The sequence below is a fragment of the Candoia aspera genome, chromosome 3 (genome assembly GCF_035149785.1).
Source record: "Candoia aspera isolate rCanAsp1 chromosome 3, rCanAsp1.hap2, whole genome shotgun sequence".
Lineage (NCBI taxonomy): Eukaryota > Metazoa > Chordata > Lepidosauria > Squamata > Boidae > Candoia > Candoia aspera.
The window spans coordinates 167,665,671-167,690,947 of NC_086155.1; the positions used below are offsets into that span (position 1 = coordinate 167,665,671).

At 37.4% G+C, this 25,277-nt stretch overlaps 2 protein-coding genes across 3 annotated transcripts in view; one reads left to right on the plus strand and one right to left on the minus strand.

Annotated features, from left to right (window-relative positions):
* PRKDC (protein kinase, DNA-activated, catalytic subunit) overlaps positions 1–8,905 on the minus strand; it is a 108,490-nt gene extending 99,585 nt beyond the window's left edge. The window contains exons 1-9 of the mRNA XM_063299249.1: positions 8,719–8,905; positions 5,952–6,028; positions 5,608–5,700; positions 4,560–4,634; positions 4,363–4,471; positions 3,297–3,409; positions 2,010–2,109; positions 140–195; positions 7–37 (exon numbers count right to left, since the gene is read on the minus strand). Coding sequence (XP_063155319.1) covers positions 7–37; positions 140–195; positions 2,010–2,109; positions 3,297–3,409; positions 4,363–4,471; positions 4,560–4,634; positions 5,608–5,700; positions 5,952–6,028; positions 8,719–8,884 — 820 coding nt within the window. The 5' untranslated portion in view covers positions 8,885–8,905. The remainder of the gene's footprint in view (positions 1–6; positions 38–139; positions 196–2,009; positions 2,110–3,296; positions 3,410–4,362; positions 4,472–4,559; positions 4,635–5,607; positions 5,701–5,951; positions 6,029–8,718) is intronic.
* Positions 8,906–9,485: 580 nt separating this feature from the next.
* On the plus strand, positions 9,486–22,854 carry MCM4 (minichromosome maintenance complex component 4). Of its 2 annotated transcripts, XM_063299251.1 has the most exons (17): positions 9,486–9,608; positions 9,741–9,847; positions 11,115–11,273; positions 13,247–13,407; positions 13,564–13,665; positions 13,979–14,074; positions 14,152–14,247; positions 14,764–14,902; positions 15,277–15,497; positions 15,925–16,045; positions 16,686–16,945; positions 18,095–18,460; positions 18,928–19,055; positions 20,052–20,259; positions 21,275–21,503; positions 21,686–21,819; positions 22,761–22,854. In XM_063299251.1, the coding sequence occupies exons 2-17, from the start codon at positions 9,754–9,756 to the stop codon at positions 22,851–22,853; spliced, it is 2,607 nt and encodes an 868-aa protein (XP_063155321.1). In that variant the 5' UTR covers positions 9,486–9,608; positions 9,741–9,753; the 3' UTR covers position 22,854. The 2 variants fall into 2 exon arrangements, with proteins under 2 accessions (XP_063155321.1, XP_063155320.1); XM_063299250.1 differs by lacking the exon at positions 9,486–9,608 and having other exon boundaries at positions 9,672–9,847.
* The last annotated feature ends 2,423 nt before the right edge of the window (positions 22,855–25,277 follow it).

Below are 25,277 nucleotides of genomic sequence, written 5' to 3' on the forward strand. Positions count from 1 at the left end.
TCTTACCAAGAGGCACTGCGTATCTTTTTAAATCAATCTGCAATTTCAAAAGGTTCAGAATAAGAATAGTTTGTCAGATCCGCTTAACATACCAGAGAATCTTCTTTTAAGAAGGAGGTAAAAGAGACACCATATATACCTTTAGATTTATTGCCTTCACTGCAAAATCAAAGATCTCTTTTGAAGTTTGGGGATCTGTAGATAAAAAGACAAACCAGATAAATATAGTAATGACACAGTTGTGTGAATTTAAACCTTTCCTCACATGATATAAAAGTCAGATATCAACAATACTTGACTCCAACATATTGCTTTGGTTTAATTCAACAAGGACTTCCTAACAAATCAAACCAAACTGATCCATCATCTGTTTACTTAGCATACAGTTAGTCCTTGGTTAACAACAGTAATTAGGACCGGAATTTCCGTTGCTAAGCAAAGTGGTCATAAAGCGTGATGTCATGTAACCGTATCGCTTAGCAATGGAAACCCCGGCAGTCCCTGTTGCTGCTGTTAACCGAATCCCACCGGTCATTAGGCAAGGACCACCCCGATACAAGACATTCCCGGCTTGGACCCTCCCAACCCCAAGCCTCCATAAGGTAAGGGATTGCCTCTTCTGCCTCCTCTTGAACTCCCCCCACCTCTGCCCTTTTGGCCACCCTGCACAGTGGCACTTCTCGGCAGTGGTGGCAGCACTGGGGCTGAAAGAGAGGCCCGGGGCCTTCAGAAGTGTCAGCCAGCTGCTGCCACCCTCGGGCATCTACTTCATCCCCAGTGCCACCAGCGGTGCCGAGGAGTGCTGCCTCAAGTCTTGTGCTGGGGCCAGGCACCCCAGTGCCACAGTACAAAGACCCAGCCACCCTGTGCTCTGCAGGCCCTGCTGCCCCCATCTGACCTTCGCTGTCTTCTTCCTCCCACTGCTGATGAGGTGTGCCCAGCCTTGCCCTATGCGAGGCAGCTGCTGGCTGTGCCAGGCCTTCTTCCAGAGGCCATGTGCACTTCTGAGGCCTTCTGAAAGCTCATGAGGCCATGCCCGCCCTCTCCAAATGGCACACTGCCTTCTCAAGAGCTTGCCAAGTGCCCAAATTTTGATCCCATGACGACGGGGGAATTGCAATGGCTGTAACTTCAGGGACCAGGTGTAAGTACCATTTGTTCAGCACCACCATAACCTCGAACAGTCACTGAACAAATGGTTGTTAACCGAGGACTACCTGTATCATATTAATATTACAACCCTACAGTGGCTAGTAAGAAGTTACATTAGGTTCAAGAGGGCTAATTAATACATGAGAAGTATAAGATTGCAGTTTAAGAGAAAGAGAACCAGTGCAGCCACATTCTACTTTGACAAAACTGTCCATTCTACTTTTGCTACAGAACTAATATTGTGAGAAAGCACAGGAAATCTCCATGTAGATGCACCATAAAGCCTAGAAAATTATCGGAATGAACTATAGAGAACTGCAAGTTTTAATTTAGAACAGTTTGTTCTACTGTACTCTTGCACATCCCAATTTTATAAAACCTTCAGAGAAAAAATCCAAACATTATGAAACATACGTTAACCTGCTTTAAGATCCTGGGAGAACTAATTATTTGTAGAGGACACTGACATGCAGACATTTTTAAGAATCTAAAAATAATTTCAGAGAAAAGGAGAAAAGCCACATTATACATTACAAGAGATTAAAAAAGGTGAATTAAGGTTAAAATATTCCAATAAAACAAATTACCAAGATCAAGGAAGTTACAAAATCTCCTTTGATGATTTCTAAATATTTTTAAGTATTGTAAATATTAATAAATCTAGGAAAGTATCCATAGGTTTGTTTTATACATTAGGATATTCTTTCCAGGACAGAATTTGGATCACTCAATTAACATATCAATGCTTCTCAAGCTGGTAAATCATTTTCAGTATTGAACAAAGCAAGAAAGTAATACATAGGAAGTTTCCATAGTCTATAAGCTGTAAATAAGGCTTTCCAGTTTTAAGATTATACCTTCGTCCATGGATTTGGTAAAGTTATACATAAGTGCAGTCAGTCCTTTCAGACACCCTGCTACAATAGGGAACTTAGGTTGTCTTGTTGCAGAGGTCATCTGAAAATGAGAAAATAACTGATTTAGTATTAACACAAGAGCAGAGAAGATCTGAAGTAACAATAGTAATAAAAGGCAACGTTTTAGCAATGCATCTATTCTCAGATTATGAAATAAATCTGGTATTTCTGATGTACTGCAGGGTACTAAAGAATCATTCCATCACTGTTGTTTAAAATAGGATGAATAATCCAGAAAGTGTCAATACATTACAATACATTACTTACAGTAAATCATATAGGATTGTAACAGCACTAAGTTCTCATCAGCTTTATTACTTAGTAATAAATTTTGAAAAAATGGCACCATTATAAATATTAAATAACCAGACTTCTACTATGAATTAATAAGCAGTAGCAAAAGATAGGTTTGCAAAATCTGCCCTTGTTAAAAGCAAGTTATTTTCTACAGCAATAAGGGAAACATTCATCACTCTGATATACTGCATATATAGATCAGTTGTTTTATTTCATATTTCTAAAAATAAAAGTTTAGAACACATACAAGTTTTAATTACATGTGTAATAACAAAGCTAGATAAGCAATGGAAAAATACAAGTAAACATATGTTACAAGTTATAAGTAAATATAGGATGAAATATAAGATGATTCCCAGGAGCTCACATATCATTCCTAACACTTTTTAAAAAAACATTTAGCATCCTATTCACCTATTCATATTTTAATACCAGCTATATCAATTAATTTCCCCTTCATTATATGGAAAAATTTAATCCAAAGCAATATACAGATTTCTGAATCCTTATTATTTTTAAAAATGCTAAATGTGTTTACAAAAACATAGCAAGTCTCTCACTAATTCAACTTGCATTAACTATAATATTCTCACTTCTGCCAATTCTTACTTATTCACACACTGCAATTTAGAAAAGAAAATGTACACATCCAAAAGCAATCCACTGTGATGACCTTATTAAATAAGCTTCCAGAAGTATTGGATAATTGGATCAGCCTGGAAACCTGCAGACCATTACATATTACCAAAAGCATTCATGGAAAAGCAGCTACTTTATTAAATTTGATACAATGAAGTAGAATAGCCCATTAAAGCTTATGTCATAATGCAAATATTAATATTTTAGGTATTAAGAGTTTTCATTGTCAACATGTTTATTTAAGAAATCAACCTCAGCCTTCCATACCAAATGCAAAAGCCCTTTCTTTACCTGTGTTTTTAATTCTCCCAGATAAGCGCGGAATAGTTTTTCAGAATTGTCAAGCATTTCACTAGGTTGAACTTCTCCCAAGACTCCCAAGAGCTCATAAATTCTTTCCAACACTTAAAAAGAGAGGTCATATTTAGCATCTGATAATCACCTGATTATATTTTATTTGATGTCAACTACCCCAAAGATCTTTCCCCTATCATCAAGCATAGAAGGATTTAATTCAGAGCAACATACAGATTTCCAAGTTCTCACTGGAGTTCACATACATTGTCCTGATAGGTACCAATCTCACTGTATCTGTGTTGTTACTCATAAAACACCTCTCAGTTAGTTGTAAGACCTTTAAAACTGGGTTTAAAACTCCCCTAGAAGTACACACCTGCACATCTGCAATTATTACTTCTCAGAGAAGTCCAAGTAGCTGCCTGGTTTTAAAACATGTAATTTCAGTAAATGTCTATATTTGAGGTCTATCCAAATCCCACCCCACCCCTCAGCTTTCTGAACTGATCTTGCTTGCCAGGCAAGTCACAAAATAAAGTTTATAAAAGGAAAGAGCCTACCATGAGATGGTACTTATCGCTCAGGCTTTCAGCAATAACTTTCTGACTCATGGTAAAAAGAGAGCAAATGAAAGGGCTACTTATTCCCTGACATAGCCAGACACCAGCAAAATAGTCTTCATCTCACTGCACTTTTTTCTTGAGAAGGAAAAGTTGCAACCTATTATCACACCATGTTCCTCAGGTTGGTCTCAATTCTGCAGCACTTGGGGAACAAATCTTGATGTCTGGCATGTTTTTTACTGTTAAGTTACGCAAGAACAACCAGCAATTAATCAGGATTAAATTTGTATGAAATCAAAGAACCATAAATTACTGTCATCCCTTGCTCTCAACACTACTTACATCTAAGTCTTATAGATGAGTGGGACTTATTACAGGCTTACTAGAAACTTTTTGTCAGGATATACCTCAATCTGTTTAGGACACTGCTGTAATAATTTAGGATACCTGCTAAATAATTTTTATTCTTAGTTACTGATAAACAAGTTAAATGTTACCTGTATCAGGCACTTTGCTTTTTATAGCAATTTCTCCATAAAATTTGTTAAAGATTTCTCCAACTTTTATGTCTCCCATTACATGTGATGACTGTAAATTCTGAAGCAGCTACAAAGATATTCAACATGCCAAATGTTAGAACAGTAAATAATTCTTTAAGGTACAGCAAAGTATAAAACCATGCCATCAATTTTACCTTGATCAGTAGCTCTAGGGCCGGGATTCCACATTTTGCTGATCTGTCTTTTGTATACACAGTAATACACGTCCGCTAATTTTTTAAAAGACAAAAATATAATAATGATACACTGCAACAAAAGTCCTATAACTTAAATATGGGGTTGGTGAGGCCATTGTTCCTCATTATTTTACTTTATTAAAAAATATTAAACTGCCCAAATAAACCAATGCAAATTTGTTTACCCACATAACAATTATCTTGGACATTAGGATATTTCACTTCCCTCAGCTGCATTAATCAAAAGCCAGGCTCTAGAGATGTCTTTCCTATGTATTTTGGGCAAAATTAAATCTCTTTCAACAAGTGGGAGTGTTTCCAAACAGATATCCATTCAGTACATCTCAATGGTAAAAACAAGAGAATATGAAGTTGATAGGCATCTGTTATACCATTTTGGAGGAACTTTCAATTCTCCAAAGCAGAAATTTCAGATGCTGGGGAAGTGGAAATAAGCAGATTACCTTGTCCCCACTTCTATCACTGGAAAATTCTGCTGGATCAGAAGGACCTCTTTTAGATATTAAAACTTCTAAACAAAATCTGGAAGCGTTAACAATGGTCTATATTAGAACTGTGTACAATTTTTGGATTGAGACAGTGGAGGGTTTGCATTACGGTTGATCGTTCAGACCCAGAAGGACCACCATGTTGTAGACTCTTATATTAAAAGGGAGCATTCTGAAGATAAACTATGAAATGAAGATGAAGTATAAGTTATGCCGTTTTCCCTACCTCCATCTAAAGTACAATTTTTACATCTTCCCTGTTGGGAAGATGTAACATTTCTCATTTGGGACACTTTAAGCATTTCTCATGAAGTATAAGTAAGTACTATGTCATGCTTGAAGGTTAGAGTTGAACAAATAATTTCTTTAAGGATTTCATGAAAACAATTAGCTTGCAAAATCACCATTAGTATTTTAATTCTAACACTAATTCTACTTTGCTCAGCAAAACCATCTAGTTTAACATAAAAAATGTAAAATAATTTTCTCTGACCCACCTTTACATCGTGTGCATACGGCTGAACTTTGGGGCCAATCTTTTCCATAAAGGCAAGAATAAATTTTAATGCTTCTTCTCTGCATTCTCTAAACTATAAAGAAGAAATCATCTTGAATATATTCTGACAAAATAAGGCTTCAAATCAGTCTTATGAAATGAACATATAAACATATAACATATAACATACCCAGAACACCTACTTGTTTGCCACACAAAGCTTTTGAAGAAGCAATTCAAATACCTTTCAACATAATGAAATGTAACTGATTTGTCTAGAAGTAATTTTACTCAACAAGGCTAGACTATTTACAAACCAGTTTCATTCCTAGATTTTTAACTTACATCTTCAACACTCAGCGACTTATAGATAAATGATAGCAGTCCGTTTTCTTTAGAAAACACCAGTGAAATCTGCAAGGCTGAGGGAAGAATAAATACAGATTAATATTTTATTAAATTAAGCAAATGATGTATTTCCAAATACAGGGTTACAGAATATAATACCATCCCTATGATCAGAATAAATGATGGCACATTCAGGAAATGCATGAAGTATTGGGAATGAGGATTATGCTCCTGACCCTCCACATCACAGAGGCAGGGGAAACTCTAAATGCAGTCTAGTAAAGGTAAAGGTTTCCCTTGACGTAAAGTCCAGTCGTGTCCGACTCTAGGGGGCGGTGCTCATCTCCGTTTCAAAGCCTTGGAGTCGGCGTTGTCCATAGGACACTTCCGGGTCATGTGGCCAGCATGACTCACGGAACGCCGTTACCTTCCCGCCGAAGCGGTACCAATTAATCTACTCACATTTGCATGTTTTCGAACTGCTCTAACGTACAAATTAATTTCAAACCTTCCTTGGGTTTATACATCATGCTAAACTAAATAGTGGGGAATCTGCCACCATTGGGATATGTATAACTAACTCTTCCCAGCCTTCCTCACTATTAGCCACTGTGACTGGCCCTATTCAAAGCTATAGTTCAGCAACATGTATGTTTTAACCATGGTTTACTGAATAACTTACAATGCCTAGATTCACACAATGCCCTAAGCCAAAAGAGATTTTAATAGTCAGTGTTATAATGGATTTAATACATCAGCAATAACAAAATCAAATAATAGCTTAACATGATGTGAGAATCCAAATACATCATGTAGACTCAGTTCGGTGTAGTGGCTAAAGTGCTGAGCCAGAAACCAGGAGACAATGAGTTCTATCCTCCCCTAAGCATGAAAGCCAGCTGGGGGACTTTGGGCCAATCACTTGTTAATATGTTTTCTACTACAGATTAAGGTTACTGTGGTAACTAATCATTTTTGGCCAGGTGAAGAGGTTGAATTTAATTGTCCCCTTTTCACATGTTAATGGTTGCATTGCCTAAGGGAAGAACTTGCCTGAACTTGTTTTAGTTTCAGTTTCCCTTCTGTGTAGGCTTGCAGAGAATATGCAGCTGAGAGAAATCTCTCCTCTCAGCAAACAGCCTTTAAATATGTTTGTTTTCTGTAAATAAAATTATTTTTATAGAAATGCCTGGTGTGTGACTTTTCCGATCTCTCCTCGGCCAAATGCTTTCTTAGCACTCTGCCAACATCACTCTCAGCCCAATCTACCTCACAGAGTTGTTGTTGTGGGGAAAATAGGAGGTGGGAGCATTAGGTATGTATGCTGCATTGAGCTGTCAAAAAATAAAGGCAAGATAAATCAAATAAATAAATGGCAATCGCATTACCAACTACAGTAAGCTCTTGGTTTAACAGACCTCAGTTTAGTGGACTTTTGATACAACAAACAACACCTGTCTGAATAATGTATGCTTCTGCACACACATAAAATTCCAAGGACTATTTCACACATGCATCACTACATAAAATAATCAAAATACACATAGATGTAATGGACATTCTGCTTTAACAGACATCCCTTATCCTGTATTAGTATATTAAACAAAGGGTATACCATAATTAATGTAGAAATTATTTTAAATATGGTATTTTAGAATCTGTGCTTATGTTAATATTTCACAAAACTGAAAGAGGGAACAGAATCTCATCAGCTAAGCCAGCATGTCCCACTGTAGTGCCCTCCAGATGTGCTGGACATGTTAACTAAGAATTTCAGGAATTGTAGTCCTAACACAACTGGAGAATACCAGGTAGAAAAAATGATCTAGCAATCTGAAGACAGTATAGTGCTATTTTATAACATCATCATCATCATCATCATCAAAAAACCCATGAAAAAGTTATCTAAACACATTTGCTGCTATAAATTCTGAAAGCCCAAAATTTATCATGGGAACACTAAGCATAATACTGAAATTACCTACCATCTTGTTCAAATTTAATAGCCTGTCCCATGCAAGATTACTGTGAAGAAAGTATTTAAAACTCTGTCCATAGGTGTCCTGTTGTGCATCCATTAGAAGCACCAGTTAGGTTAGTACAGGTAAGAGACAGAACCTTCTTGGTGCTCATCCTTATGCTGTGGACCACGATGACTTGCATTACTCCCAGCAATTCAAGCATGTCATGAAACCCATCCCCTGTTCCACTAGGAGCCCAAAACAGCTTATATGGGTTCCTCTACTTTGTCCTCCACCATTCATTTCATTCTCACAAAGTTTTTGAGACAGATTAGACAAAAGAAATAGCAAGAGCTGAGACGGAGTCAAGTCCATGGTTGGCTGAGTTGGATCTTTCCAATCCCAGTCCAACATTCTAACCCAGTGTTTCTCGATCTCAGCAACTTTAAGACCTGAGGACTCTTATTATACCTCTTTTCGAGTAAACTTGCACCACGCAGGGCTGCGCGTCTACAGTCCTGTATGCAGTTTTGTTTCACCGTCTGTTTTACCTAATTAAGTACAACTGAATCTGGAGCAGACATTCACCCAACTGGATAAAACAGCTACAACCTTGCGAAGTAAGGCTCGGTGAACAAACAAGGCGTCGGGCTGTTTGCTGTGTGCTCGAGAGGGGAGAGGCGTATCGCTCGCATTTACACTCCAAAGCCTTAAATCCATTAGATCACACACCGAAATCTGTTTGTTTTTTCAGAATACATTTCCGAGACCTCAGGTCACGGCTTGATAAACTGTTTACACACCCAGGATGTCGTCTCCGCTGCTAACGACACAGGACTCCGCTAAGGAGCGGATCAAACTGTGGCCGTGGAGGGCGGCGCTGCCGGGGTCTGAGCTCCTAAGGCTGTCGTGCAGCTGGAAAAGGCAGCCCTGCAACCCCCCGCCAGGCACAGCAAAAGAGGGCGCCATGTTGCGCCCGCCTCAGCAGGAACGAGCTCCGGCGCAAGCGGGAAGTGGGGAGGAATGGGCTAAACCAAATCCACTCCCTGGCGGAGGAGGAGCGAAAGACGACCGTCCAAGGAAGAAACCAACTCTGTTAGGAAGGAAACATCACGGGATTGGCTTTAGCAAAAGGAAGCAGCGAGCATATTATTACTAGATTAAACCATTGCCGCTTGGAAGCGGGGGAGAATCTGGCCTGAGATTAGGGGACACGGAAAAGCGACACTCTTACTCGTTTGCTCCAAACATCGGGATACTGAATTAGCATATAACGTTAAATACCCCCCTTCAAATTAATTGGCTATTCCTCGTCTGAGTAGCCGGGAGACTCTTTGCGATATGGCCGGTACCATTTGGATATAGAGGGAACTCAACATGGAAGAAAAGTACTTGGAAGCGTACGAGCGCGTATGGTTTGGTCAGCCCCTTGCACCAAGCCGACAAAGGTCCTTCCATCGTTTCATCAGCCACGACACACAAAGACACCACTTCAAATATTAAATGTGTAAGAGGCATGAGGGTATTAGCTACCCCCTTTTCCTCAGATATGGTTTCTCCCTCGTTGCAATAGATGAGAAAGCCCGCGAAAACGCGCGGTCACGTGATCACATTTGGCGCGGAATTTTTCTTTACGACAAGCCTCTTCGGGGAAATGAGCTGAAGTTTGAGCCGCGCGAACAAGATCACCTTGGTTTGTTCGAAGGGCGCGCGGTGGGATTGGGGTGCGGTTAATAGAGTAGATCGATGGGCCGCAGTTGATTCTGGCAGTCTTTATAGTGCGCTGCTGTTCGTTAGCTGTGGTTTCCCTTCCTCTTTCTTTTAGGATTCGCCCAATCATGTCCTCGCCAGCATCGACTCCTAGTCGCCGAGGCAAGAAACGGCCTAGAGGGGAAGCCGCCCCACCTGGCGGGACCGCTAATGCCCCTACCCGTGAGTTGCTGTTCCCCAAGCGCTGAGGGAGATGGCTCTGCTCTGTAACCTTCATTTCTCCGAGTTCGAGTGATCGATTGGATGCGATCTCTTGAATCATGCAGCCTGGCCAATTTATCAGTCCAAGCTCTACCATGCAAGGGGCCGCTGCTGTATCATCATGGGTTGTGCATTTACCAGCAAGGGTCTACAACTGTCCTTATATTTTTGTGCGGGTGGCTTCTTTAGTAAATAGGCTATTAACTGTTGGGTCCTATTACCTTGACTGTCCTTGTTCCTGAATCCTCATATCATAGTAGCATATCAGGCAGTTCATGCTAGCAAAAAAAGAGTCACTAAACTCTTTAAAAATAGAGAGTAAACAATTTTATTCCACCTCAACCACATTGAGGAACACCAAGCAGAATGCCTGAGAGGATTCCTAATGGTGTACTCCAGACTTAAAGCTTTGCTGTCATTTGAGCATGCTATTACATTAAGGACATAGAAGGACAATACTTTTAAGTCTCTCTCTGATGTTTCAGAAGTAGCTTCCCATGCAGATTTTTCTGCTTTAACTTGTAGAAAACATTGAGAATCCATACCTGTTATAGCTTGGTTTGACTTACGATATCCTAAACCTTATATATGTAGCAATATTCATCCAAAGTTAAATAATAGAAGGAGCAGAGACAGGTTTTCCTAACTGTATCTCCTCTTTTCCAATAGTAATTGCTTGGGTAATGAAAAGCATTCACTTAGTGGTATGTCAGTGAACTGTTTTATAGGTATTAAGGGAAGTAGGAGCTAGAGATTATCTTAAATTGCTTGTGTAATCTGTGATTGGATGATGCCTGTGCCAATGATAAGCAGCTTTCTATACCAGATACGTTAGTCATCAATTCAACTAGCATGCTAGTAGCAAGGAATTGTGAAATAGCAGAAAAGTCCAAAATAGCAGAAAAGCCCCAGGTTATCTATTCCAGTTCAATGCTATCAAATACAATTTATATTCCTGCCCATCCTGCTCTTTTCTTTATAAGCCTAAATTTGAAATACTTCTAGGTCAATAACTAGGATTGCGTTATCTCTGTTTGGAAGATAAAAGTTACTGTTATATCAAAATATGAGAAAATATGTATTTAATAAAATGGAAATACATCACCTGTTTCTATGTTTTAATAATAATAACTATTTATGAAAAATAAAGATCTGTATTTTATTAGCTTGAAACATGAGGCATATACAATTGTAAGGTTTTCCTTACAGTATTTCTTACTTGTTGCAGCTGTTTCTGAATCTATAAAGTCCACTTCGTCACAGCAAAGTCGCCTGGATGACTCCACAGGAGACTTGCAACCAATGCCAACTTCTCCACCAATTGACATACAAAGCCCAAATGTTCAGGATACTCTGTTTTCCAGTCCACCACAGTTCCAAAATTCAGGTATCTTTAACTTAAGGTGTTAGCAATTGCATGAAACTACTCGTTATTTGTAGTTTCGTGCAATTATTTGTCAAATGGTTTTGAGATGTGTAGTGAAGGCTTTTCTAATGTAATTTGTCAATTTATAAATAATATTTCTAATTGATGCTCTTCAGTTATCAATAAAAAATGGATTAAGAATACTAAGACAAATACAGAATAAAAAGGAAATGTACAATCCTAAATGTTGGGTATCAAGTTCTCATTTATTTCATTATGAAATATTTAAGCACACATTTAACCTATAAAAATATTTTAAATATATGATGTCCAAAATCATATGGTTCTGTATTTGGCTATATTCATATTGGCCATACCTACCATGCAAAATAGTAATAAGTAAATCTAATCAGCTAACATCTAAATTTTAATTTTTGTGCATTCTCTGCTTTAAAGGCAGACTGGGATAGTGGCTATGTACAAAACTTACTGTTCTGGGGATGAAACATTCTGATGTTGCCTGGTTCAATTTCTCTGGGAGCTCACCAGTTTTGCCATTCTGGGAGAAAAACAGAATGGTTCATCCCAGACCAGGTAAAACAGGTCATTATCAAACCACTCCAGATTATATTTTTCTGAAGTTTTCATGGTTGATGCTTATATTTCAGAAGTTCAAAGCACTGTCTTTTTGATGTGGAAAGAATTCATTTTTGGAGCCCTTATCCCAGCTTCTGGATTTTGTTGATTTTAAAGCAGGCTGGATTGTTTGGGGGACCAGGGTGTGGACATATTGGGAAGTTGTCAATACACCTCTTCAAAAGGAAGTGATCCTGGAAGTGTTGAAAGAGGCTGTGGTATGCCCCCTTCTCAAGAAGCCCTCCTTAGATCCATCTGAACTTAATAATTATCATGCTTTCCATTTGGGGGAATGTTATTGAGACAGTGGGGGCAATATACCCACTAGAGAACCCTAGATGTTTTGGGCCCTTTTCAGCCAGGGTTTAGATCTGGACATGGAACAGAAATACCATTTCTTGCTCTGGTCAGTAGCCTTTATCAGGACTTTATCCCTCCTGGCTCTCTTAGACCTCTTGGTGGCATTTAATTCCACTGACCATGGTATTGTTCTGGACCATCTGCAAGGGTTGAGGATTGGAGGCCCTGTTTTGCTGTGATTCTACTTCTTAGTGGGTGAATCCAGTCGCTGGTAGCATGGGACAAGAGATCAACTTGGCGGCTGCTCCCAAAATTTGGTTCTTTACCCCTTATTCTTCAACATTTACATGAAGCTACAGGTGGTCCTCATTTAATGACCATTTGTTTAGCGATTGTTCAAACTTACAACAGTGCTGAATGAGTGGTAGCTACAACTAGTCCTTGTAGTTCAGGCCATTGCAGTATCTCTGCGGTCACGTGATTGTGATTTCTGACATTCCCTGCCGGCTTCCCACAAGTCAGTGGGGGAGCTGGCAGGAAGTCAGATGTCCTTGCTTAACAATGGCAACCGGAACTGCTGTTGCTAAGCAGCACAGTCACATGGTGTCGTGCTTTATGGCTGTGTCGCTTAGTGACAGCAATTCCGGCCCCAATTGCTTTTGTAAACCAAGGATTATCTGTACTGGGAAAAATAGTTCAGGGTGCAGTATCATAAGTACATTGATGATATTCAATTATATATTGCTACCCCAGGTGTGTGCAGGAGGTGCTGTCAGTCTCTTGACCCCATAGCTGGAGGCAGGCAAGGTTTGGATAGGTTGAAACAGAGTGAAGTTTCTATTATTATTTCACCTTGCAATTTTTAATTTTGTATTGTTAATTGGCATATGATTATTGTTATTTACCAAGCATCTGTTGATAACGGAGGATATAAATCTAATAAATAAAGTAGCCTTGTGCAATTATGTAAAGTTTTATATTGGCAGGAAATGAAAGAAATTATCAAGCCTGTATTTAAAAAATAGTAACCTATGTTACAAAACTTTCTAATTTAACAGTTCCTATGGACTTTGATATTAGTTCACCTCTGACCTATGGCACACCTAGTTCTAGAATAGAAGGAACACCAAGGAGTGGTGCTCGAGGGACTCCAATTCGACAACGGGTTGATCTTGGCTCTGTCCGCAAAACCAGACAGGTGGATCTGCATTCTGATATGGTAGGTTTTTTTCATATATTTCAGGAGGTACGCACTTATATAAAGTTCAACTCTACTTGTATTTAAAAAGGTGCAGCCGCTGAATTATTATCCTGGATAAATGAACATAGAATTGTAACCTTTTACTTTATATTGATAAGTTCCTCTTTTGCTTAGCCTGCAACAGATGATGCAATGGCAAGTGAACAGTCTCTTGGACAAAAGCTTGTGATTTGGGGAACAGATGTCAATGTAGCCTCATGCAAAGAAAAGTTCCAGGTAAGTAGTTACCTTTTATAATTGTGGATAATTTAATAATTTTGCATCACAATTTGATCTGAAATTATGGTGACAGACATGAAATCTAAACATACAATATACATGAGAAGCTTTTCTCTCAAGATAGATTTGTCTAATGCTTCTAGGTATTTATATTTAATCATTGTACTTTCTTGTTATTACATAAAATTGATAGCACTTGTGAGGATTCATTTGGGTTGAGGACCATCATCACAGCATTTTTTATCCTATTGTGATTTTGCTAGTTAAGTTCAGGCACTGAAGCTGTATTCTCTTGTTTTCAAATATTCAGAGGTTTCTTCAGCGTTTTATTGATCCAACAGCTAAAGAAGAAGAAAACATTGGCTTGGATCTTAATGAACCTTTATACATGCAGCGACTAGAAGAGGTATATTGAAGCACCATAATTTAAATTAGATTTGTGTTGGAAGATTTACATGCTAATTGTCAATCTTTGCCTTGCAGATAAACCTAATTGGGGAACCATTTCTGAATGTGAACTGTGACCATCTAAAATCATTTGATGAAAATCTTTACAGACAGCTGATGTGCTATCCTCAGGTAACAGTCATTTTTAGTGCAAGAATAGTCTTAGCCAAAATGTAATTTAACTCAGTTTGGATTTATTGCCTTAGGTAATTAAGATGTATGTTAATGTGCATGATAAAGATATTGCAGCAATTATAAGATTTTTTGTGATAAGGATTTACTCAGGTGCTTATTTTAATGAACAACTATTTATTTTAATTTGAAAATTTTATTGAATGTGGTCAAATAATTTGAGTCTTTACTATATAGTTATTTATTAGATTTAGGGGCTGCATGACTCCAGAATGACTCTGGGCAGCTGACATTCCGTATGTGTCCAGACAAACCACACTCTTAATATAGAGCCACTGCATAAGAAATCACATGCACACCCCTTGTGTTTTAAAGCAAACATATCATTAATAAAGTGGGTTCTGAACCTATCTAGTATACAGTTGGGTTGAATGACTGCGGTTTTTTAAATGGGAAAGATGTGCTAGTGCTGAAGAATATTAATATGTACTTTTGATTTATATCTAACTTTCATAGGAAGTAATCCCAACGTTTGATATGGGTGCTAATGAAATTTTCTTTGATCGCTACCCTGATTCTATACTGGAACATCAAATTCAAGTTAGACCATACAATGCATTAAAGACAAGAAACATGAGGAGCCTGAACCCTGAAGGTAAGATGCTTTGGTACAAATATGGTATTTGTATATTATCATAGAAATTGCTTATGAATGTCTTCAGGTGCCAACAAGTTTGTAACCAACTGAATTGCAGTCCTATTTTGTCACTATTGTGTAATTTAATTTTAATTTTAAATACATTTGCTTCAAGGGGAGAAGCAAATTAACCTTGCCATTTGGGAAATTACTTCCTAATGCTGAGTGAAGTAGAATATTTTACCTTATATATAGATGTATCTTACTGTTACAGGCTTATTTGGGATACATCTAAAGATGCCAGATACCATTTTACAGTGACACAATGATTTATATAGTGATTTATAGTGCATTATGATTAGATATTTTTTTAAATCCATTTTTAAAATCAGATATTGATCAGCTTATCACAATAAGCGGCATGGTGATAAGAACATCCCAGTTAATTCCGGAAATGCAAGAAGCTTTCTTCAAATGTCAGGTCTGTGGATTCACAACAAGAGTAGAGATTGATCGTGGCAGGATTGCTGAACCATCGGCATGTAAGAATTGTAACACCACACATAGTATGAATTTGATTCACAATCGCTCTCTGTTCTCGGATAAACAGATGGTATGTTGCTCTTATCTTCAGTTATAAAAATTCTGACGTTCTTAATTTTCAAAAATTACTACATGTAAATTTTAAAACTATTAAAGTAATTTCCACTAGCTTTCAGTTCCACATCTATAGTGACCTGCAAATGTTCATTCCTTGGGCTGCACGCTAATTGGGTTTGCAGTTAAGCAGTTACTTTTATACTGTGAATTATAGCTACACCTTATTTAAAAACGCTACTTTCTTGACCTATCCAAAGCTGAATTAACTGAGAGCAGACAGCTGCAAGGTCAGTTGATTGTATCTACTGTATTAAGAGCTAGACAGCCTAGGAAAACAACTTTCTTTTTGCTCTTGATATTTTTGTCTGAAGAAGAATACCTATTTTGGAATGATCTAGTATGATAGAAAAATATATTTTGTTGCACTGGTTTTCTGTCAGATCAAATTACAGGAGTCTCCAGAAGATATGCCAGCTGGTCAGACACCATACACTATTATTCTTTTTGCTCACAACGATCTAGTGGATAAAGTTCAGCCTGGAGACAGAGTTAATATTACTGGTAAGAAAAAAGATTGATAGCCTTTTACTTTTTTTTTTTAACCGGGGGTGGGTGACAACAAAAACATGCCAAGGACTTCAGTGACAGCAGCTGAGGGAGGAAAGAGAAGGTACTGGGAAGAGCAGGGGGTGGGCAGGCTGGTGGGCATGATGTGCTACCTGAACAACTGAAACATTCCCTGGTTTGTTTTTGCTGAAACTGTGGCATATTCAAAATAGTTCTGCAGAACTTCCAAAACACAATGACTTGTTCCAAGTTCAAGATTATTTTTCCATTTTGCGTATACCCCTAATATTCATTTATTTCACGGATCCAAGAACAATGGAGGTTATTTTGGAGGTGTTACCTTTCTATTGCTCAACAAAATAATTCCACATGTTGATTGCTTATTATAAGATACGCTGCCCTGTATAGAAAACATAACCAATGAAGTCGATATAGCTATTTGTTACCGATTACTTAATATGTTGTATTTATAATTGTATTGTGTAGTCACATTACTACTATTAGTTATCTAGTTGTGATTCCATAATCTAGCCCAATTAGACAGCAATTTGATATTTTAAGAAAATGAATATGATACATTATATATTATATATTATCTATATGGTAAATCTAATACTATTTTATTTTTGATTAGGAATCTACAGAGCAGTTCCTGTTCGTATCATCCCAAGAATGAGCAGCGTAAGATCTGTCTATAAGACTCACATTGATGTTATTCATTACTGCAAAACTGATTCAAAACGTCTCCATGGGCTTGAAGAAGGAACAGAACAGAAAATATTTACAGAAGAATGTGAAAAAATGCTTCAAGTGCTTTCTCAAAAACCAGATATTTATGACAGACTTTCTTCAGCTCTTGCTCCAAGTATATATGAGCATGAAGACATTAAAAAGGTAAGCAAAACTTAGAACTATACATGAGTAGTTGAACCAGATGCTATGTTGATGGTACATGCATTCTAAGACATTATAGTAAAATTATGAATAATAAATTAGTAAAATTTAACAGTGAGTAAAGTTGGTTTATACTACATAAACCATTGTGGTTTAATTGAAATGAGGTGCAAGTATAGAATATGAATTTCACTTAAGAAACTTAGGTAGCATTTTCTTATAGCTAAAAGTTCTGTACTATAATTATATCTGGTTTACTACAGATGAAAATCTGTTTCAGTTATACTGATGGTTCAGTGGAAATGAATTGGGGCAGTTCGTTTTGGGAATATATAAAATACTTCATAATTTGAAACAACAGAATATAAAATATTTAACCTGGATAGCTAATTTCTATTTCAAAAATAAGAAAACTGCCTGAAGAACTGTCCTGTCTTGTCAGATGTTTTTAATACTATTTTAAATTGCCCCATAGCAAAATTTTAAAAAAGTACATCTTAAACTCAATTAAAAGTGTGTGATTTGGAGATGTAGTCAGATTTTTGGGGTATTTTTTAAAAGGCTTATAAATGAGATGACAATAAGATGTGTCTGTATAAGCAGCATGCAAGGAGCTCTTCTGAGAAGTAATGCCAGTTCTCTGGAAAAGATTCATATGATCGTGCACATCCATGAGGTTATATCATTCTCAGAAAATGTTCCACATATTAATGAGTACATTTCTTAGATACCTAGTTATTATCTGAATAGGTGAAAGGTGAAAGCACTGAGTCATGCCTGGCCCTTTGGGGGGATGCCGCTTTCGTGACATTTTCTTGGCAGATTATAGCAGGGTGGTTTACCCTTGCCTTCCCCAGTTGTCACCTTCCCCAGCAAGCTGGGTACTCATTTTACTGACCTTGGAAGGATGGGAGGCTGAGTCGACTTGAGCCGGCCACCCGAGAGAGAATCCAGCTTCCACTGGGATCGAACTCGGGTCGTGGGGAGAGTTTCGGCTGCAATACTGCCGACTACCACTCTGCGCCACACAAGGGTGTATTATCTGGATTAGAAACCTAAAAATCATGTATGGCTCATTTTTTAAATAAAAATGATTGAATCTTGATTTTCTTTAAAAAAAAAAACCTTGACATTGAAATTATTTTGTAGGGCATTCTTCTTCAGCTATGTGGAGGTTCAAGAAAAGATTTCAGCCACACTGGCAGAGGTAATTTCCGAGCTGAGATTAACATTCTGCTTTGTGGAGATCCTGGCACCAGCAAGTCACAGTTGCTTCAGTACGTTTATAACCTGGTTCCAAGAGGGCAGTATACGTCTGGAAAAGGTTCCAGTGCTGTTGGTCTTACAGCATATGTAATGAAGGATCCTGAAACGAGACAGTTAGTTCTACAGACTGGAGCTTTGGTCCTCAGTGATAATGGGATCTGCTGTATTGATGAGTTTGATAAAATGAATGATAGTACAAGATCAGTGCTTCATGAAGTTATGGAGCAACAAACACTGTCTATTGCCAAGGTAAGCCCTTAAAAAAAATATCTGCAGCTACTTTTTAAAAATTCTCATCATTTGTATTATTCCTTCTATATCTGGGCCCCAGGTGTAAGTGCAGATACTTCTATACCCACATGGAATCATTCATGCCAAATAGGATAGGACAAATAAGCAGGCATGACAGAGCTCAAGCTTTGTAGAACAGGGGGAAAAATGTTATAAAGGAGGGAAAGCTAAAATGCTTGAGTTTATGGAGATGATAAGAGAAACTGAGAATCCTGAAAAAAGTCTCACTGACCAGAGAAACAGTAAATATTTGCATTTCCCACTGTCGTATTTTGTTGCTGGTTTTATTAACACAGAACGATTGAGAAATGGTTCACTTACAGTTTTTATAGAAGGGTAAAATATATGAGAACTTTTTGCTGCAGTTTTCATGTAAAATGATATCCAGAACTGTAAGAGAATCTCCAATCTTTTCTTCCTAACAGGCTGGAATTATTTGCCAGCTGAATGCTCGTACTTCCATTTTGGCAGCTGCTAACCCAATAGAATCCCAATGGAATCCAAAGAAAACTACAATTGAAAATATTCAGCTTCCCCACACGTTGTTATCCAGGTATAGACTGAAATATATGCACTATAGTTGCTACTAGTTATTTTTGCATAAAATTACTCTTTTCCCCTCTGAGGATACTTTTTCACTACCTACTTACTACAGCTGTTCAGATTTAAAAGCAAAACAGTGCATTGGAGTATAAGGGAGTACTCACAGAGCACTTGTTTGTAAATTTAAAGCTACTGTATCTTTTCCTGGGATTGTGTGACTGCTGACCCAAGATGGGAGGAGGAAGATGTTGATGTTAAGCTCAGATGATGGGAACCTTTTTCACTGCCCCTTCTATATTACTGTCTTAGTACACTCCAATAGGAAGCATTTTGTTTTGAAGGCTAGAGAGACAATTGGTTTTTCTTTAAAACTGACATCTCTTTACATATACGGAGGATAATTAATGACTTTTCCTGGGGCTTATGACTCACCAAGTTCTAAACTATAATGTTTTGCAATATTCAGATCTGAAGCAGGCAAGAATGCTTCAGATCTGATATGGGCACCCTCTTATTACCCACAGCTGCTCCTTAAAGAAGCCATGCCTTTTCCTGGGGCTGTATAGTAACTGCATAGGCAGAGAAGAATTTATGTATTTAATTTAAGGAGTCAGCCATAGAGTACATGCCACTATTAGATCTCAGATTTGTAGCTTATAGGCATTCTAGTCCATCCTCAATCAAAGTAGCTCACTGGGTGACTTGAGCAATCACTCCTGTCTCAGCCCAACCTACCTCAACAGGGAGTTGGTTGTGGGGTAAAAGAGGAGGGAACACTACATATGTCTTATGCTCCCATATGAAAGGAAGGATAGAAATCAAATAAATGAATATGTGCCATACACAAAGAACAAAATCTAACTTACAAATTTTACTGGATGAAGAAGTTTGCATTCCAGAAGCTAATAAAATGACTTAATTTATAACTTGAAATTAATACTGTTATTATTCAAGAAGCAATCTATTAATGGTGGAAAAATTAATCATATTGCCTTATTCCAAATAGATTTGATCTCATTTTCCTTATGCTGGATCCTCGTGATGAAACATATGATAGACGTTTGGCTCATCATTTGGTTTCATTATACTACCAGACTGAAGAACAGGTTGAAGAGGAATACATGGATATGGCAGTACTGAGAGACTATATAGCTTATGCTCGTAGTTATATCAATCCCAAACTGAGTGAAGAAGCAAGTCAAGCTCTCATTGAGGTACAAGCAAGCTAAAACATTTTTTAACTTTTGTACACTTTTTAACTATCCATCTGTTTTTGGAGTCTAACAGAGCCACTTAAAGCTTTAATGGGAAGTAAATATAATTAATTACAAAGTGACTCCAGTTTAACAAGAGTACAAAAAAGTATTTCACTTGAAAAGCATAGCCAAATACAAAAAGTAAGGATACATGAGACTCTACAAGGGGGACTGAGCTATGGATTAAATCCAGAGTTGGGTGGAGCATCCTTGTGTGAATAGATGATCCCACAAGAAAAAGAGTGATTGTGGCACCCTCCAGAATATTGGGGCTGCAGAGAGAAGGGGGAAATTAGGATCACCACTTAAGTGCTCTTGAAAGTTATATGCCCTCAGGAATGAATGTATTGAATAGGCAAAGAAACATGGATTAGAACTGATTGGAGCCCTATATCAGTATTACATTTAAAATATAATTTCATGCCTTAACTTAAGACTGCTTATTTGAACATGTGAACTTGGGTATTGTTTTGAAGAACACTGCCCCAAACATCATATGCATTAGCTCATCTTCTCGATAGCTGCACAATCAAGCACAAGGACTTGGTTGAGGTGGAGGAATGGATGGGTGGGTAGATGGATGGATAGCCTCTGCTGCGACTGTATGCATAGATGGTAGAGGGATGGAACTAATTAAGGGAATTGCTTGCCAACATAGCTCTAGTTGCATATTCAACTAAACAAGGCTAGACTGTTAAGTAACATACACATACCCATTACATAAATATTAAAAGGTGAGATAAACCATAATAGGACAATTGATCCCATAAAATTGAAAATTACATGACATTCTGCCACCACACACACACACCATGGCTCTGGGTAACAATTTAGCCACTCTTTGGATTAAATAGTAGAACTGGTGTTTTTTAATAGTTCTATTCTCTTTCTTGTTTACATCTCCTTTAAAATGTGTAATCCTTGTACATATTATATACAAACAACACTATAATCTCATTTTCTTCTCCACTAGGCGTATGTGGATATGAGGAAAGTTGGAAGTGGTAAAGGAATGGTTTCAGCATATCCTCGACAGCTAGAATCTTTGATTCGTTTAGCTGAGGCTCATGCTAAAGTGCGTTTTTCTGCAAAGGTGGAAACAATAGATGTAGAAGAAGCAAAACGACTTCACCGTGAGGCTTTAAAACAGTCTGCTACTGATCCAAGGACTGGAATTGTGGACATATCTATTCTCACAACAGGTCTTCATATAATAATACATGTTCTCTTGGTGTTTGCTTAAATGTGTTGTTTAAATATTTCTACATGATGATAAAACTAAAAAGGCTTGATGCTATAATCTGTGAAGAGTTCTCATTTGTAGTAGTGGAATGTTGTGTAGAATCCTATTTTTATGACTTGTTTCTGTTTTTGCTCTTAAAAGGGATGAGTGCCACTGCCCGTAAGCGCAAAGAAGAATTGGCTCAAGCTTTGAAGAAGCTTATTCAGTCTAAGGGTAAAACGCCAGCTCTAAAATATCAACAGCTCTTTGATGATCTTCGTGCACAGTCTGAAACAGTAAGTTTGATACAGGCTTAAGAGCTTGTATACTTTGTCTGCATGTGACAAGGCACCGATACTTATTTTTCAACATTTTGCCTTCACTCTTATTATTTATTTCATGGTTATTGGAAAAACCATAACTCCTAATCAAATAAAATGTATCCTGCTATAAGAATCTATTCACATTTTTCACGAGCAGCCACAAAATGCAGAAGACAGTGGTGTATATTTTGGTGAACGCTGGCCATCGGTTGAGGCCATTTCATCTATGTAAATTTGAGCACAAAGATAACTTAGTACCAGTCTGGGAAAGCTGTTCTGTCTAAGAACTGTTGGATTACAGTTCCATCATGGAATGTGATTTACAGCATTTGTAGTGTAACACCATATTGGAGAAGGCTACATAACTAGGACTGATCATGTTTTTCAGAAAGTTTTATCACTAATACTTCAGGAAGTATTAAAATAATTGTTTTAGATATCCAAATCAATTCTATAAATTCTAGGTTGCATGTACATCTTAAATTATAGTTGAAGAATCCTGAACTCAAGATCAGTGAAAGAAAACTGATGGGATAGAACAGCCTTTCTCAATTTTTTGACCCTGGAGGAACCCTTGAAATATTTTTCAGGCCTCGGGGAAACATTCAGACTCAAATATGGGCTACAAGTTACAAAATTATATTTGTTTCATTTGTAGGCCGGTATATATGCATTAACAGTGTTAAACAAAAAATAAAAAATGAAACTTACCTCTTTAATGTGAAGTTGCCCAAATTTGAAATAATTTTTTAAATAAATTGTGATGTCCCAGGAAACCCCTAGTGACCTCTTGTGGAACCCTAGGGTTCCATGGAACCCTGGTTGACAAACCCTGGGATAGAGCAATGCTTGCTGATATTATGCAGGTTAATTAAAACTCGTATTGGTTCATTTTATTTTATTTTTCCTTTAAGGCTATCACGAAAGAAATGTTTGAAGAAGCACTTCATGCATTGGCTGATGATGATTTCTTGACTGTGACTGGGAGGACTGTGAGACTCCTTTAAATCAATACCATTCTGCCAGTAATTTAAAGTATGTTTGTTAACAGAAGCTATCAACATCACTGCTGAACATTAATGCCAAATGTTTAGTTTTTAAAAACTGTAAATACTTAAAGCACAGTGGATTGTATCTTCATGAACACACTTCCTTAGGATTTTAAACTAAGTTCTATACATTTAAACACTTACCATGGATAGTGGTTTAATACAAATGGAAATTCAAAGATTGTTGGAAATAAAGCTACAGTCATTATTATATAAAACTTAAATATTGTTACAATAAAAATACAATCAGTCATCACAAACTTCAAGTAATTGTGTCTGTTTGGCTGAAATACACTAGTTGATCTTTTGTACTTAATTTCATGTTTAGAAAACAAACAATTCAGGTGGAAGACTGGGTGGGTGAGTCTTACCACATCCTTTCTTAAAGCTTCATGTGTATATTAGACAAACCTTTATTTTTAACTGTTTTAATTTTCCATCCTCTTGAGTATTTATAAGCTCACTTATCTTTGCATGATATAGTAATATTTACTCTGGTTTAGTAGTTAGGTTTGATAGCCCTCACAAACTATTATTGTTCTGAACTATTGTAATACAACATCAACATATGAAAGGTAACTCAGTATTTTGAGGAGCAAATTAGTTTTCTGCTTTTTGGTTCCTCCAAAAATAGTTTGTTCTGAATTACAGAATAGGAAATGATTTTAATCTTTTTAGCATAGCAGGTTGGTGTCCTATTCATCTTTGTCAACAAGCCAAGTTTAATTCAACTTCTAAGTAAGCGTACATAGTATACTTATAAATGCTGTAGGTTATGACAAGTACAGGACACATACAGTATGCAATATCACTGAAAGACATGTGATGTAGTGCTTAAAATGTTGGACTGGCACTAACTCCACCCTTAGCCATGGAAATTCACTGGGTGACCAGACCAGTCACACACATGCTCAGCCAAACCCAGTTCCAAGGGTTGCTGTTGTGGAGAAAAATGGGAGGGAATGCTGTATATTTCCCCAACCTAAACAAAAGGCAAGATATAAATCTAGCAAATAAAAGCAATAGAAAATATCATGAAATACAGTTTCAGAATTCACTTGGCCTTCTGGGGTTGCCAAAAGCAGTTTTTCTTAGCTGAAAAGTTGACAATGATCTCTGTGTAAGGCACTTAATGATTTGACCCTGACAATACTTTCTGCAAATAACTTCTGCTGTGACTTCTGCTACCAGTCAGAAGTGATAAAGTATTTCTGACAAATACAAATGTTAGCAGTGTGACTTAAGAAAACTAAACCATTACATCAACAATGGGTTATTTAGTAGTTTGATATTTATATATGATATGATATGATATATGATATGATTGATTGATATGATATGATATATTATATTATATTATATTAGAGCCAGTGTCCTAACAAGCAGGAACCACGCTGAGACAAGGAATAGGTCTCTAGTGTTTTATTACTGCTTCATTAGACAGAAAATTGTAACAAACTGAAGAAGCGTGAGAAAATCCATACAGATAAAACCCAAAAGTCAAGGCGGGTCTGTTCTGTGTCTCGTTGAATGACTGCTCAATTCCTCGCTACTACGCATGCGTTTTCCCCCCTGGATAGGGGCCCCCTCCTGCTCATCATCAGTGCTCATGACAGCCAGTTTGGCATAGTGGTTAAGGCACCAGGCTAGAAACCAGGAGACTGTGAGTTCTAGTCCCACTTTAGGCATGAAAGCCAGCTGGGTGACTTTGGGCCAGTCACTCACTCAGCCCAACTCACCTCAGGGTGGTGGTTGTGGGGAAAATAGGAGAAAGAAGTATTAGGTATGTTCCCTGCCTTAAGTTGCTTATAAAAAAAATAAAGGTGGGATAAAAAAATATTTTAAAAAATTCCATTGTACCCCAAAATGTATCAAGAAAAATTCAATGATAAGTAAAATCATATAATTGAATGAATATATAACAAACAGTGAATCTCCTGATCCAAAACCATCAAAAATGGTTTTAAAATTTTCTAAAGAGGGTAGTTTAAGAATTTTAATAACTTTTATTGAATGGGAGATCATTTCTTCATTGATACTTTGAGGCTGCAGCTCCAATAAGTTATAAGCTATGAAAACCAAATGGTTGGAATTCATTCAAAGCAAAATTAAGATACCATTATTTAAATGTAATCCGTACAAGTGTTTGTCCAAACAAGACAAAAAATTGCTCCCAGCAAATCTCACAGAATGAAAATAAAACTTTGGTGGAGGGGCAGAAGGGGAGGGAGGGAGACTTCAGAGAGAAACAAAAAATAGGAACTAGCACAGAGGCTTTGAAACTTGAGTCAGAGCCATACAACATGTTAACCATCGAAAGATCTGCCCTCACTAATATATCAGTTCATAAAGGAGCCCCAAGCTGGCTGGCTATGATAATTT

Excerpts from the sequence above, each read along its gene's own strand:
- MCM4 (XM_063299251.1), top strand. The coding sequence starts at position 9,754 with ATGTCCTCGCCAGCATCGACTCCTAGTCGCCGAGGCAAGAAACGGCCT. Across the intron at positions 9,848-11,114 it reads GACCGCTAATGCCCCTACCC|CTGTTTCTGAATCTATAAAG; the intron begins GTGAGTTGCTGT and ends TACTTGTTGCAG. Across the intron at positions 21,820-22,760 it reads TTCGTGCACAGTCTGAAACA|GCTATCACGAAAGAAATGTT; the intron begins GTAAGTTTGATA and ends TTTTCCTTTAAG.